General features: G+C 32.2%; 1 protein-coding gene across 2 annotated transcripts in view; it reads left to right on the plus strand.

The window, feature by feature from the left end:
• Positions 1 to 12,529, plus strand: part of LOC114332828 (lipase 3-like) — a 49,705-nt gene that overhangs the window by 22,437 nt on the left and 14,739 nt on the right. The window contains exon 4 of one of the 2 annotated variants that reach the window (XM_050662304.1): positions 4,152 to 4,316. The exons of the other annotated variant lie outside the window; for it this stretch is intronic. Coding sequence (XP_050518261.1) covers positions 4,152 to 4,316 — 165 coding nt within the window. The remainder of the gene's footprint in view (positions 1 to 4,151; positions 4,317 to 12,529) is intronic. 2 annotated transcript variants of the gene reach the window in all.

Genomic DNA, 12,529 nt, shown 5'->3' on the forward strand with positions numbered 1-12,529 from the left:
AAGTATCTTCCAAAATTTTTTGTCAGCATTGCTAAATGATTTTCAATGGTTACAAAAAAAAATTTCACGTGTTGTTCTTCAACCTGGTAAGTTTTAAAACATTCATCCACATTTTCAAATATTTCTAGGTTTTTTGCTTTAAATTTCTGCTCCGCAATTTCAATTTTCTACAGAAAGCGTTAACTTTATCATTCGTATCAAATATATGTGTATTGGCCCCTTGAAGTTGTAAGTTCAAAATATTTAGTTTCTCGAATATATCAACCAACTAACTCAATTTCATCAAAAATAAACCATCGTGAAACATTTTGGTTTGCGGCCTCTTTTCTTCTTCTAGAAAAATGGCGATTCCATGTCTTAATTCAAAACACGTTGTAAAAATTTCCCACGTAATAACCAGTTTGCCTCACAATAAAATAATAATGCTGAATGTACCGCATCCATGTCTTTGCAAAGTACAGAAAAGATTCTAGTTTTCAAAGGTCTCATTTTTATGTAGATAATTAGCTATTTTTAAAACCGTAGTTAGCAAAATTTTCAAGCCAGAGCTTCTCTGTTGATCATACAGTGTCTCTATTTTTGCTTCATCTATATAATCATTTACTTACTTACTTACTTACTATAATCATTTAACATAGCAAATAATGCAAGCGACTTTGCTATCAATTCTATTGGTTTGCAGAAAAGTAGTTCTGCTACTGATCTGCCATCACAAAATCGAACGCAGGCAATAAAATGAGCATATTTATTGCTACTGTTGCCTCATCAAGCTGAATCGAAAACGGCTTTCCACGCAACTTCCTGATTAGCTGATCCTGTACATATTCAGCTATATCACCAATTCGGCGGGCAACAGTATCATTTGATAGAGGTATAAACTCCAATTTTTTAGCAAAATTATCTCCAAACACAGTTTCTACAATTTTGATTGCAGTTGGTAATATAAGATCTTCACCAATAGTGTTAGGCTTTTTAGATCTGGCTATTTGATATCAGACTTTATAAGAGGCAAGTAAAGCTATTTCATTCACAGTCAAAGTTTTTATTAAAACTAATTTTTGCTTTTCACGCCATTTTAATTTTAACTCGAAGAATTCTCGGGGTTTGTTAATGAACTCACTATATGAAGCGTTTCCCAATGTCTTTTTAGTTTATTAGGTTTTATGCTGCTCAGAGTATATTATTATTGCATAGATATATCGTTATTGAACGAAGGGGGCGCGGTGAAAATAATTATGGAATATTGGGGCGCAAATGGTAAAACGTTGAGAAACGATGCAATAGGTATCACTTTTTTTTGTTCGACATGTTAGCTAGGTGTATGCCAAATTCCATCTCAATCCAAGCGATTCTTTAAAATTTACAGCAAAAACCGTGAGTATATGGACTATAAATTAGCTTGAGTTTTTATGATATATTTTATGATATAAGATGAATTATATTTAATGTTTTGGGCGGGGGTCCCCATCCCAACTGGAACCAGGGTACGCCGATCTATCACTATGCTACTGATGTGCTTGCTGCACTGTCTGATTGAACTAGAATATGATGCGGCTGTAGTTTCGTGTTGCAACAAAATTGAAAATGGTTATTCGTTTTTAATCCTTTATAGTCCAATAAATGACCGTTTTGGAGTGTAATTTCCAGAGGCAACTCCGAATTGCATGAAAATTTGGATTAATGTTCTACTTACCCTCCATTTCAAAGTTGAATTTGTGCCGTTGGTTGCTTTTACTTGGGGGTGACATTTACCGCTTTTCGGGGGGTGAAAAACGCGTGTTTAAAATAAGGCCGGAAATGGATAAATTGACTTATTTTAAGCACCTTTTGTTCTATAAAGTTTTTTAGGTAAGTAAATACTTTTCGAGTTATTCGCGATTTAAAATGTTGATTTTTCGACAAAAAAAACTACGTTTTCAGACCGTTTTTCCCAAATAACTCAAAAAGTAAATATTTTATCGAAAAAAATATTTTTAACAAAAGTGTCGCCTATAAAAAAACGAAATAAATGGTATAAATGGTAAAGTCTACAAATTGAGAAGAAGCAAAGTTGTAGCTCATGAAAAATACGTTCTTATTCGTCTAATTCCAAATCGAATAATTCAACGCGAAATCACCGAAGAAAGAAGCGTTTTTCGGGAAAACCTTATTAACATTAAAGTATCGAAAAAAGCTTATTACTTGTTTTTTACAAAAGTTTCCAGCATCAAAAATAAACGAGTTACACTAAAAAAAAGAGTTGGCACCTTTTTTTTGGTAAAAAAAATCGTGAAAACCTCCTTCTATTTGGCACCCTAAATGAAATTAATCGTTTGGCTTTACCATCTATTTTAACTGTATGTGTATTGTTTATATGATCTGTAAGTTTGATTGATTTGACGTGCTTATTTTTGAAAACATTTGGTTTTATATTAAAAAAAAAATTTTTGAAAAATTTCATTTTTTCAAAATAACTTAAAAAGTATTATTGATAAGAAAAATCTTAAAAAGTAAAAAAATGTAGGTTTTGCTATTATAAATATGCTAGTTTCATTTTGTTTCTCCGTAAAACAAAAATTGGTTAAGATATGGCTGTTCAAAATTTGCATACACTCGAGATTAGTGACCCATTCAAGCTTTCTCAATTATAACCCTTTCAAAAATAAACACTTTAAACCGGTGAGACTGACAGATCATATAAAAAATAGATAGGTAAGTAAATTGTTTGTAAAGCAGTAGCGATTAATTTCATTTGGGGAGCCAAAAATTCCCCAAATAACATTTGGGGAGAGCGAGATTTTCATGATTTTTTACCAAAAAAAAAAGAGGGCCAACTTTATTTTGAGCGTAACTCGCTTATTTTTAATGTTAATACTTTTGTTAACAATTAAACCAAAGCTTTTTATAATAAACACTTTAAAAAAGTTTAAACGGGTTTTTCCCGAAAAGTGCTTAATTTTTCGGTGATTTCACCTTGAAATATTTGATTTGGAATTAGACGAATAAGAACGTATTTTTCATGAGATACAACTTTGTTTTTATTTGATTGATAAACTTTACTAATACACCACTTTTTGGGTTTTTTATAAGCTACACTTTTGCTAAGGATATTTTTTTCAATAAAATATTTACTTTTTGAGTTATTTGCGAAAACCCGTCTGAAAAAGTAGTTTTTTTGTCGAAAAATCAACATTTTCAATGGCAAATAACTCGAAAAGTATTGACTTAAGTAAAAAACTCTATAGAACAAAAGTTGCTTAAAATCAGTCAATTTATCCATTTCCGGTCTTATCTTGAGCGTTTGTTTTTTCACCCCCCAGAAGGGGTGACTGTCACCCCCCAAGTAAAAGCAACCAACGGTACAATTTCAACTTTGAAGTGGAAGGTAAGTAGAACCTAAATCCAAAGGACATCGCACACATCTTATGGAAAACATAATGTCACTCAAATTCAAAAAAAAATTTTTACGAATAGATGCGTTTTAAATTAACGGTCAAATCTTATCATTGCGCCAACTCTATATTTTCAATAATAAGAGCAGAAATTGATATAAATAAATCTGAAATCAAATGGGTACGTACATAAGTTAGAGAGAGAAAAAATATTTTAAAATACCCAAATTGTCGGTACTCCATAAATCAGCGGATTAGTTTCACTAATCCGCTTAGACCCAGCGGGGTTTAAGCTCTTGTGAATAGCACCCAGAGCAATAGTAATTGTAACTGGCACTTTTACTGACTCAAAAAATGTGATTTCGATCAACTTTAATTGCAATTTGCGCCGTAATTAATCATAATTAAGAGTTGGAGCAATGATAAGATTTGACCGTTAATTTAAAACGAATCTAGTCATATAAATTTTATTGAATTTGAGTGACATTATATTTTCCATAAGATGTGTGCGATGTCCTTTTCATGCAATTCGGAGTTGCCCCTGAAAATTACACGGTATCGCCGAATTTCCCGTTCATTTACTGGGCTATTAATATTTTCCGATATATTGGAAAAAATCGATTTTCATTTTGTAACTTCAAAGGGCTATAACTTTTTTTTGTGCACATTTTTGTACTAAGGTAAGTTAAGTTCATTCGAACCCTTTTTGGTCCCAGAATATGTGGTTTCATTTATGACCTGCATTTTTGTCACACCCTGTATATTATTTTCTTGTTTTAGAAAATAACGAAAGCATTCGGTTTACATTATTTGTTTCCAAGACCAATCACTATGTTCCTGAATTTTCTAGTTAGAACATTATGTGCAGAGATGACAGTATTCGTGGATTTGTGTTATTTGATCATCTATTTTGGGGCTTATTCTAAAACTAATTTCGTAGAACCAGTGAGTACAATGTTTTTTTTAATTTCACGTAGAGGTTACATACAGGCCGTACAATGTACAGGGTGAGTCACCACTAACGGGATGGAAGATTACAGCGAAATGGTAAAAGATTGGTAAAAAATTTTAAATGAATAGTTTGTAAGTTGATAAAAGCTACATTCTAAAATTATTTTGAAATATACAGGGTGTCCCAATAAATAGCGACGTATCAAAGTTATATTTTTCTTATGGAACAACCTGTATTTTATTGCATTTTTAATTGTCCGCAAAAAATAAGGTATAGTTTCATAAGGTATACCTATGTACAGAGTGTTCGGAGTTATGTTGATTTTTTTTTAATTTAAAGTTTTAATAGAAGGCTTATTCTTAAGTTATTTAAGAAATTATAAAAAAATTACTTTTAAATTTAAATAGTTGGATACGGTCGAATGTATTCCATTAATGAGTATTACGCATTTATTTACAGAGTGTTAAAAATTTACAGTTTCATTATTGGATTATTCAATATGTCATATTATCCTTATTTTAAATAGAACACCGTGTATATTAATAAATAATTAAACTAAAGAGATTTTGTAGCGGTCATGCTACTTATCCTTTAAATTAATCCCATTTACTGCCCCTTTATGAATTTCATCTTGGAGACGCCTATGGGAATGCCTACATTCCCATATCAGTTGCCTGCATTCGCAACGAAGCGAGAAGAAGGCACCGCGCATGATTTAATCGGATCGAGAACAAAAATCGATTTTGGTCGATTGGAACCTCAGTCACAGTTTTTTTGCTTATACGAAAATTGTTGTATAAACCTATATACTGTGCCTCAGTCTGGGTTGCCATATTACACGAATTATCGTGTAATTACACGATTTGTTCCTATTTTACACGATTACACGAATCAAGTACGAAATCTTACGATTTTTACCATTAAAAATTTTCAGTAGTGTTTTTAATACATTTTTATTAAAATTCACTTAATACTTCCCTGTATTGTTTAAAAATTACTTTGCAAAGAAAGAGAAATCCTCACATATTTGTAATCTATACTTTCATACCTAATCATAACATACCATAATAAACATCTTTGGAAGAGTCTCAAGTTAAGTACTCATTTACACTAAAGTAAAATATAGGGGAATCCCCTGAAAATATTAGGAAGGTATAAACATTAGCCAGTCACCAACCGTTCTTGAATGGTTACGCGCATGCGCGATAGCGAATAATTATGCGCAGTAACACAGTTTCCGTTACTGCGCAGACTCGTAACCATTCAAGGACGGTTTATTAAGCATTTTCCGACTTACACGATTTTACACGATTTTCAGTAGTCGAGTTTCACGATTTTTGCTTCACTTCATCTGGCAACCCTGGCCTCAGTTTCGTCAGTAAACTCGTCAAGGTAACATGCCGCATTATTTATAAGTGGCGGAGTTTGAAGCGAAATCTCAAAATGAAACATAACTAAAAGGATATCAAACATCAGCCAATACCATGTGCCAAAAATAGTATATCAAAATTAAATATATCTGGGGACCTATTCACATAAAAGGAATTATAATACCGCTGGCGTGTTGCTTGTTCAAGTAAGTATATTGATATATTTCTCATTATTTCTTCATCATAAAATCGAATGCATCACGGTATCTAGGTATTTTCTTTAGATTAATTTACCATATAAATTCCAAATTATAGCTCATATTATCCTTTATTCATTTGCAAAGGAACAGTCAGTCAAGACCATAGGTTTTTAATGTTAAAGTTAAATTCCAATTTCTCATTAGGCTTTTTCCTCTAGGTTTTTTTGAGGTAATAATATAAAAAATGTTTTAACGAATATCAGACATGTCATGCGCATGTCCGTGCCATGTCTGATTTGATGATTTGAAGTAGTTTCAGGAATTTTGACATGACATATGTATACCTAACCTGAGTTTTTTGTTTTGGTTTCCAGTACAGTGACCCTGTGCTGTCTACACATAGTGTTATAAATAATGTAATTAAATTGATAAAATTTCTTTTAGATTCCGCCACTTAGTTATTTAGTCACGTAACGTGACTCTATCACGTTTATTATGTACCTGATTTTTACAACATCAAGGATTTTCCGGTAGGACTTAACCCACCACAGCAGCCAAATAGCTTTGTTGTGCCAAGAGGATTTTTCTGAGGACTGTAGGACTCAGGACTATTTGCCCCTTTTAACAACCGGCTGTTGTAAAAGCTAAGTTTTTACCTTTCTTTTATATACTTTTGGTTCATATATATTTTCGTACAGTGTAAACTTTTCGTATGCATACGATCAGGTAGAATACATATTTTCGTGATAGATAGGGTTTTAGGTCGTTGTTTTTTTTTTGGTTCAATATAATTAGTAGTTTATTTAAATAAATAAAATCAGGTATTTTTTAATAATAATTATAAATAATTGTAGCTTAAAATTTGATAGTGAATCGGGGGTAAAATTTTGTCGTGGATTTTAAATAGGGAATATGTCTAGGCGGTTTTTACATTGTATATAAAGAGTCACTGACCAGCTCATTTATATAAATCAATTACATAATTATTATTATTTTGCTAGATGAGATACTTAATTTTTTGGTAACCGTAGCGTTCTAGTAGTGTATCTCACTCTAGACGAGTTCAATTTAGGTAATATTACTAACTTTGAGTTGTAAGGACTTTGTGCTATTCCAACGGACTTTTGCTTTGGATTTTCTACTAATACCTTTACTTAGCGCAGTGTGTAGTGGTTAATTGCATGTTAGTGGCTTTTTGGTCCTGTTTGACCGTTACACCACCCACTACCACTGTTATTGTGTTTCGAGTTATATATTACATTGTCAATATATGTATAATATAGTTATTATTATTAATATATTTGTTATTAGAAAGGTTGATGTTTTATTTCAGTCTGTATCACTAGTACATAAAATAGCAGGACAAGATTAGTATTTAGTATTTTGTATTTCAGGTGGTCGTAACCAGTGTGATTTAGTTCCTGTTGTTTGTTACTTCTAAAAATCTCGAGCTGTTCAAATTCTGGGCCCAAAACTTAGTTTTTTCTTTTTGCTACAGCTAAGTAGAATGAGCTTTCAAATATTGTGCCCCAGAAGTTGAGCTGTCCTAGTTGGCGCCCATTTTCTTCTCTCTTTATCGTTCCTTTTATTTCGATCTATCTCCAGTGGTCTTACCTAGCTGTATTAAGTTTTGGTATTAACAGGTCTCATCTTCTTCCTAGTTACTATCATTTCATTATCAAATCTTTCCTTTTATATGTCTAAAGCCAATATTCGGTGTATTGAAGCTAGCCCGAACACTCACTTAAGATTTAGTGTCTCTCTGCCCTTTTGATTTTTCTTTTCCTTCTGAGCTAAGCCCCTCTTCTCTTGTCTTAAATCTCTTCTCTCCTATTTTCCCCTTATTTCGTCAGTGCTTTTCTTTAAAAATCTCTACACCCAGAGTATAGAGGTTTCAATTTACCTCTTTCGAATGGTGTATGGATGTCCTATACCTAGGTCTCATAGTTTTTTGCATAATTTGCAATTATTTAAATTCTTAATCGGTAAATCGATTTTAAAACAAAAGATGTAATTAATTAATGTCATTGTATGACATTGTCATTTTATTACAGTACGGTCTGGTAATTATCAAAAATATAAACATTCGTGTATGATATTCAAATTTAATTGTTCCTAAAAATGAACAATCACGCTATCTCCGAAAGCCACCTAGTTCACCAAGATCCAAAATTGACAAAGATGGATTTTTTAAATGGGGTTTTATTAAAAATATTGTATATTATGCTACACTTCCTACTACCTACTCCAGATGATATGTAATTAGGAATTTCAAACGGTTTTGCGTCTATAACACCCTCTATGTTAAATAATGTAAGCAAATCGTTTAAAGATAAAATCGCTTGTTGTATTGCACAAGAAAGCAAACATTTTTAACATTTATTTCATAACTGATAATTTTTTACTTATAGTAATGTATGGTTCATTTTGTATTATTTATGTATTTGTTTCATAAAATTCTTTGTTTCGTTATGTATTTAATTATTTTCAATAACGAAAAAATTTATTTTACAAATCAGCAACTAAAAGTATACATTTTTATTTACAGCTACACTTGTTTATACCAACTATGCCAAGATAATGGGTTTAAAAATCGAGAGTGACTCTAAAACAAATATTTTTAAAATCGATTTACCGTTTAAGAAAATTGTAAATTACGCAAAAACTATTACTCCTAGTTATAGGACATCCATATACAATTCGAAATAGGAACCTTTGTTTAGTATAATAATTTATTAATATACGGTGTTCTATTTAAATTAAGTCAATTTAATCAATATGACACATTGAATAATCCAATAATGAAACTGTAAATTTTGAACACCCTGTAAATAAATGGGTAATAATCAATCATGGAATACATTAATTATAAGATAATTACCAGACGGTACTGTCATGAAATGACAATGCGATACAATGACATTAATTAACTACATCTTTTGTTTTAAAATGGATTTAAAAGAATTGTAAATTACTCAAAAACTATGAGACCTAGGTATAGGACATTCATATACCATTCGAAAGAGGTAAATTTATTTAGTATAATTATTTACTAATATACATGATGTTCCATTTCAAATAAGCATTATATGACACATTGAATGATCCAATAATGAAACTGTAAATTGTGAACACCCTGTAAATAAATGTGTAATAATCAATCATGGAATACATTCAACCAATATACAAATATTTAGATGTAAAAGCAATTTTTTTTTATAATTTCTTAAATATCTTCAGAATAAGCCTTTTTTTTAACATTTTAAGAAAAGTCAACTTATCTCAGAACACTCTGTACATAGGTATAGGGAGGCTTTATGAAACTATACCTTATTTTTTACGGAGAATTAAAAATGCAATAAAATATACGGTGTTCCATAAGGAAAAATATAACTTTGATACGCCGCCATTTATTGGGACACCCTGTATATTTCAAAATAATTTTAAAATGCAGCTTTGATCAACTTACAAACTATTAATTTAAAAAAAAATTCAAATCTTTTAGCATTTCTCTGTAATCTTCCGTCCCGTTAGTGGTGACTCACCCTGTATATACCGTTGCACGTCATTCGCGTCATAAACTAAACAATTAGGAATGCACATCATAGGTTTAAGAGGCTACAGTAGCGCGTCATCAAAACGGAAAACGCGTTCCAAGATTGCGGCTTTAATTTTGAATATTTTGTCGAGATTGGCACACATATTCGTAATAATATAGTAAAGAATGGCGGTACAGAGCCCAATTTGAGAAATATGTTAGTATGTGGAAATTATTCTATAACTAAGTACAATATTAAAAAACGAGCCTGTACCATTAAGAAGAACAAAAAAATACACTAAGTTCGAATAAACTTTTTTATCCCATGCCTTGATATTGTGTCATATTGGAACTACTAAAATCTTTTTATCTCTAAAGCCGGACTCAAACGACTCTTGTACTTGGCGAATAATCGTCACTTGCGTATACTGGAAATGCTGTTTGAGTGGGTTACTAGTACAATTATTGTACTATTTGTCAAACACTAATAATAATAATGTTAATACTACTATTAATTGTCAAAGAATTGTTCTAGTAACCCTCCCAAAAGACATAGTAAGTAACGCAAGTAGCGATTATTCGCCAAGTACACGAGTCGTTTGAGCCCGGCTTAACAAGAAATCGAACATATCCCGCGTATGAAAAAAAAGTTGAATAATAGCAAGCTGAAAATTTGTTAATAGCTTAAGGGTGTCTAGTCGGATAAACTTTGATATATGGGAACACTGGAACAGGGGCAGTTTTAATTGTGGAACAGGTTAAAAATTTGGAACGGTCAGACCACGAAACCATTTATTTTGTCCGACAGAACAGACTTAAACTCTCCGAACAGATTAAACGCTCATGCAAAAATCAGACTGCTAATTATCACCTATCATAATTCCTGTCATTTGACATATTCTAAATGTTCCACTCATTAAAACACCGATTTGGTGATACATAGTAGTCTGATTTTTGCATGAGAGTTTAATCTCTGTTCGAAGAGTTTAAGTCTGTTCTGTCGGACAAAATACATGTGCCGTTTTCGTGGTGTGACCGTTCCAAATTTTTAACCTGTTCCACAATTAAAACTGCCCCTGTTCCAGTGTTCCCATATATCAAAGTTTATCCGACTAGACACCCTTAAGCTATTAACAAATTTTCAGCTTGCTATTAATCAACTTTTTTTCATACGCCGGATCCAGACCTATTAGTTTGCGCTCTGTTACATAAAAATATATTATTTTGTTGTCTGGATGTTAATCTAGGAACCCATATATTAATTTGTGAAAGTAACTTAGCACAATCTACCTTATTGTTTAACAATTTATGAAGAAATATGACAGAAGCTTGATTTCTACGCTTTTCTAACGAGACAAAGTCAAACTGATTGAGTAAGTTCAAGTAATTACAACCTCTAGGAGGATAAACTCCTGTCAGTTTAAAGCTTAAATGTTTTAAAAACTTCTTTTGAACTTTCTCAATAGTGGATGCATATTGAATGTATATTGGGTTCCAAATAATTGATCCATATTCTAATTTTGGTCTTATTAAACTATAATATAGTGAGGTTGGTACAAACAGGTTATGAAAATTTTTACAATTACGAGTAACAAATCCATACGTGCGATATGCAGCATTGACAATTACATTGATGTGTTCGTTAAAAGTAAGCTGTGAATCAAAATAAATTCCTAAATCTTTAACAGTGTTGCTTCTCTCCAGTACTGTATCGTCAATCGTATAACGATATATGACTGGATTATTTTTACGACTACATGTTAAAATTTTACATTTAGAAATATTTAAATAAAGCAAGGGCGGATCCAGGGAGGAGGCCATGGCTCCCCTCCGAGAATTTAAAAAAAATATAAATTTAAATATTTGCAGTTCAAATGTTTTTAATTTCAAACACATAATATATATGTACAAAACGGGATTCATATGTTTTCTGGACTAGAATTAAACAAAGGCAGTAATGGAAGCTTCCATGAAGCTAGCGTGAAGCTAGCTTCACGAATCACATAGGATGTTTTAGAAATCAAAATGTTGATAATTTTACAAACCGCCAATTGTTAGAACGACCTTTACAGCCATCAAAATCGTATCAATTTCCATATTCTATACACACAAAGAATAAAAAAGAAATGAAGCATTACTACAACATCGAGACCATCGTGATGATGGCCTTCTGCTTCTGGACGAAGATGCTGGACCTAGCAATGAGGGGAATTGTTAAGGTTTAAAATCGCATCAGGAGATAAGACTTTTAAATAACACCTATCCACAGCATCTTTCTGAGCAACATACATTAGTAGCACCAGTCAAAATCAATTAATGTTAAAGTGAAGAAATAATTGAGCAAATAATGGATGAGGTTCAAAGTGCAAATTATTACTGTGTCATATTTGACGAAATGACAGACGTATCCCACGTGGAAAAGTTTTTCCTAAATTTGATATACAACAACAGACATTTGATACAATAACAACATTCGTGAAGACTTTGTCAAGTTCAATGACGCTTATGAGAACCTAAAAATAAGTACTGAAAATCAAGAAAGAGGGAAGAACAAGGCCTGACAGGAGAAGCATTGGGGAAAACGGTATTATTAAAGTTGTTGAAAGAACTGCACTTGGATCCAAAGAAATGTGTAGGAATCGGTTCTACGGCAGGAATGGTGAATTTTAAGGCACTTTTCACACACGGTAAAAGTGTATGAGAAGTGCCTTAAAACTCACTATTGTAACCCCAATTTTGAAAAATTTTCACCCCCCTACCTACGGTCCGCCTCCCCAAAAAAAGTTCATGGCCCCTCCCAAAAATCGGTCCTGGATCGTTAACTTGCCCCTGCAACCTAATACAGTCATTTAAACAGGAAATGGACATATATAACTTCAGATCGTCTGCAAACATTAATTTGTTATCCTCAAGTACGTTACATAGATCATTTATAGAGATTATAAATAACAATAGTCCTAGATTAGACCCTTGGGGAACCCCACTTGTAGCAAGGTAAGTGTCCGAACAAAAACCATTATAACAAACACACTGTTTACGTTGTGTTAAGTGGGTCTAGGACATTTCGCCGTCGCCGTTTCGCCGTCGCCATTTCGCCG

Source organism: Diabrotica virgifera, chromosome 9 (assembly GCF_917563875.1).
Source record: "Diabrotica virgifera virgifera chromosome 9, PGI_DIABVI_V3a".
NCBI lineage: Eukaryota > Metazoa > Arthropoda > Insecta > Coleoptera > Chrysomelidae > Diabrotica > Diabrotica virgifera.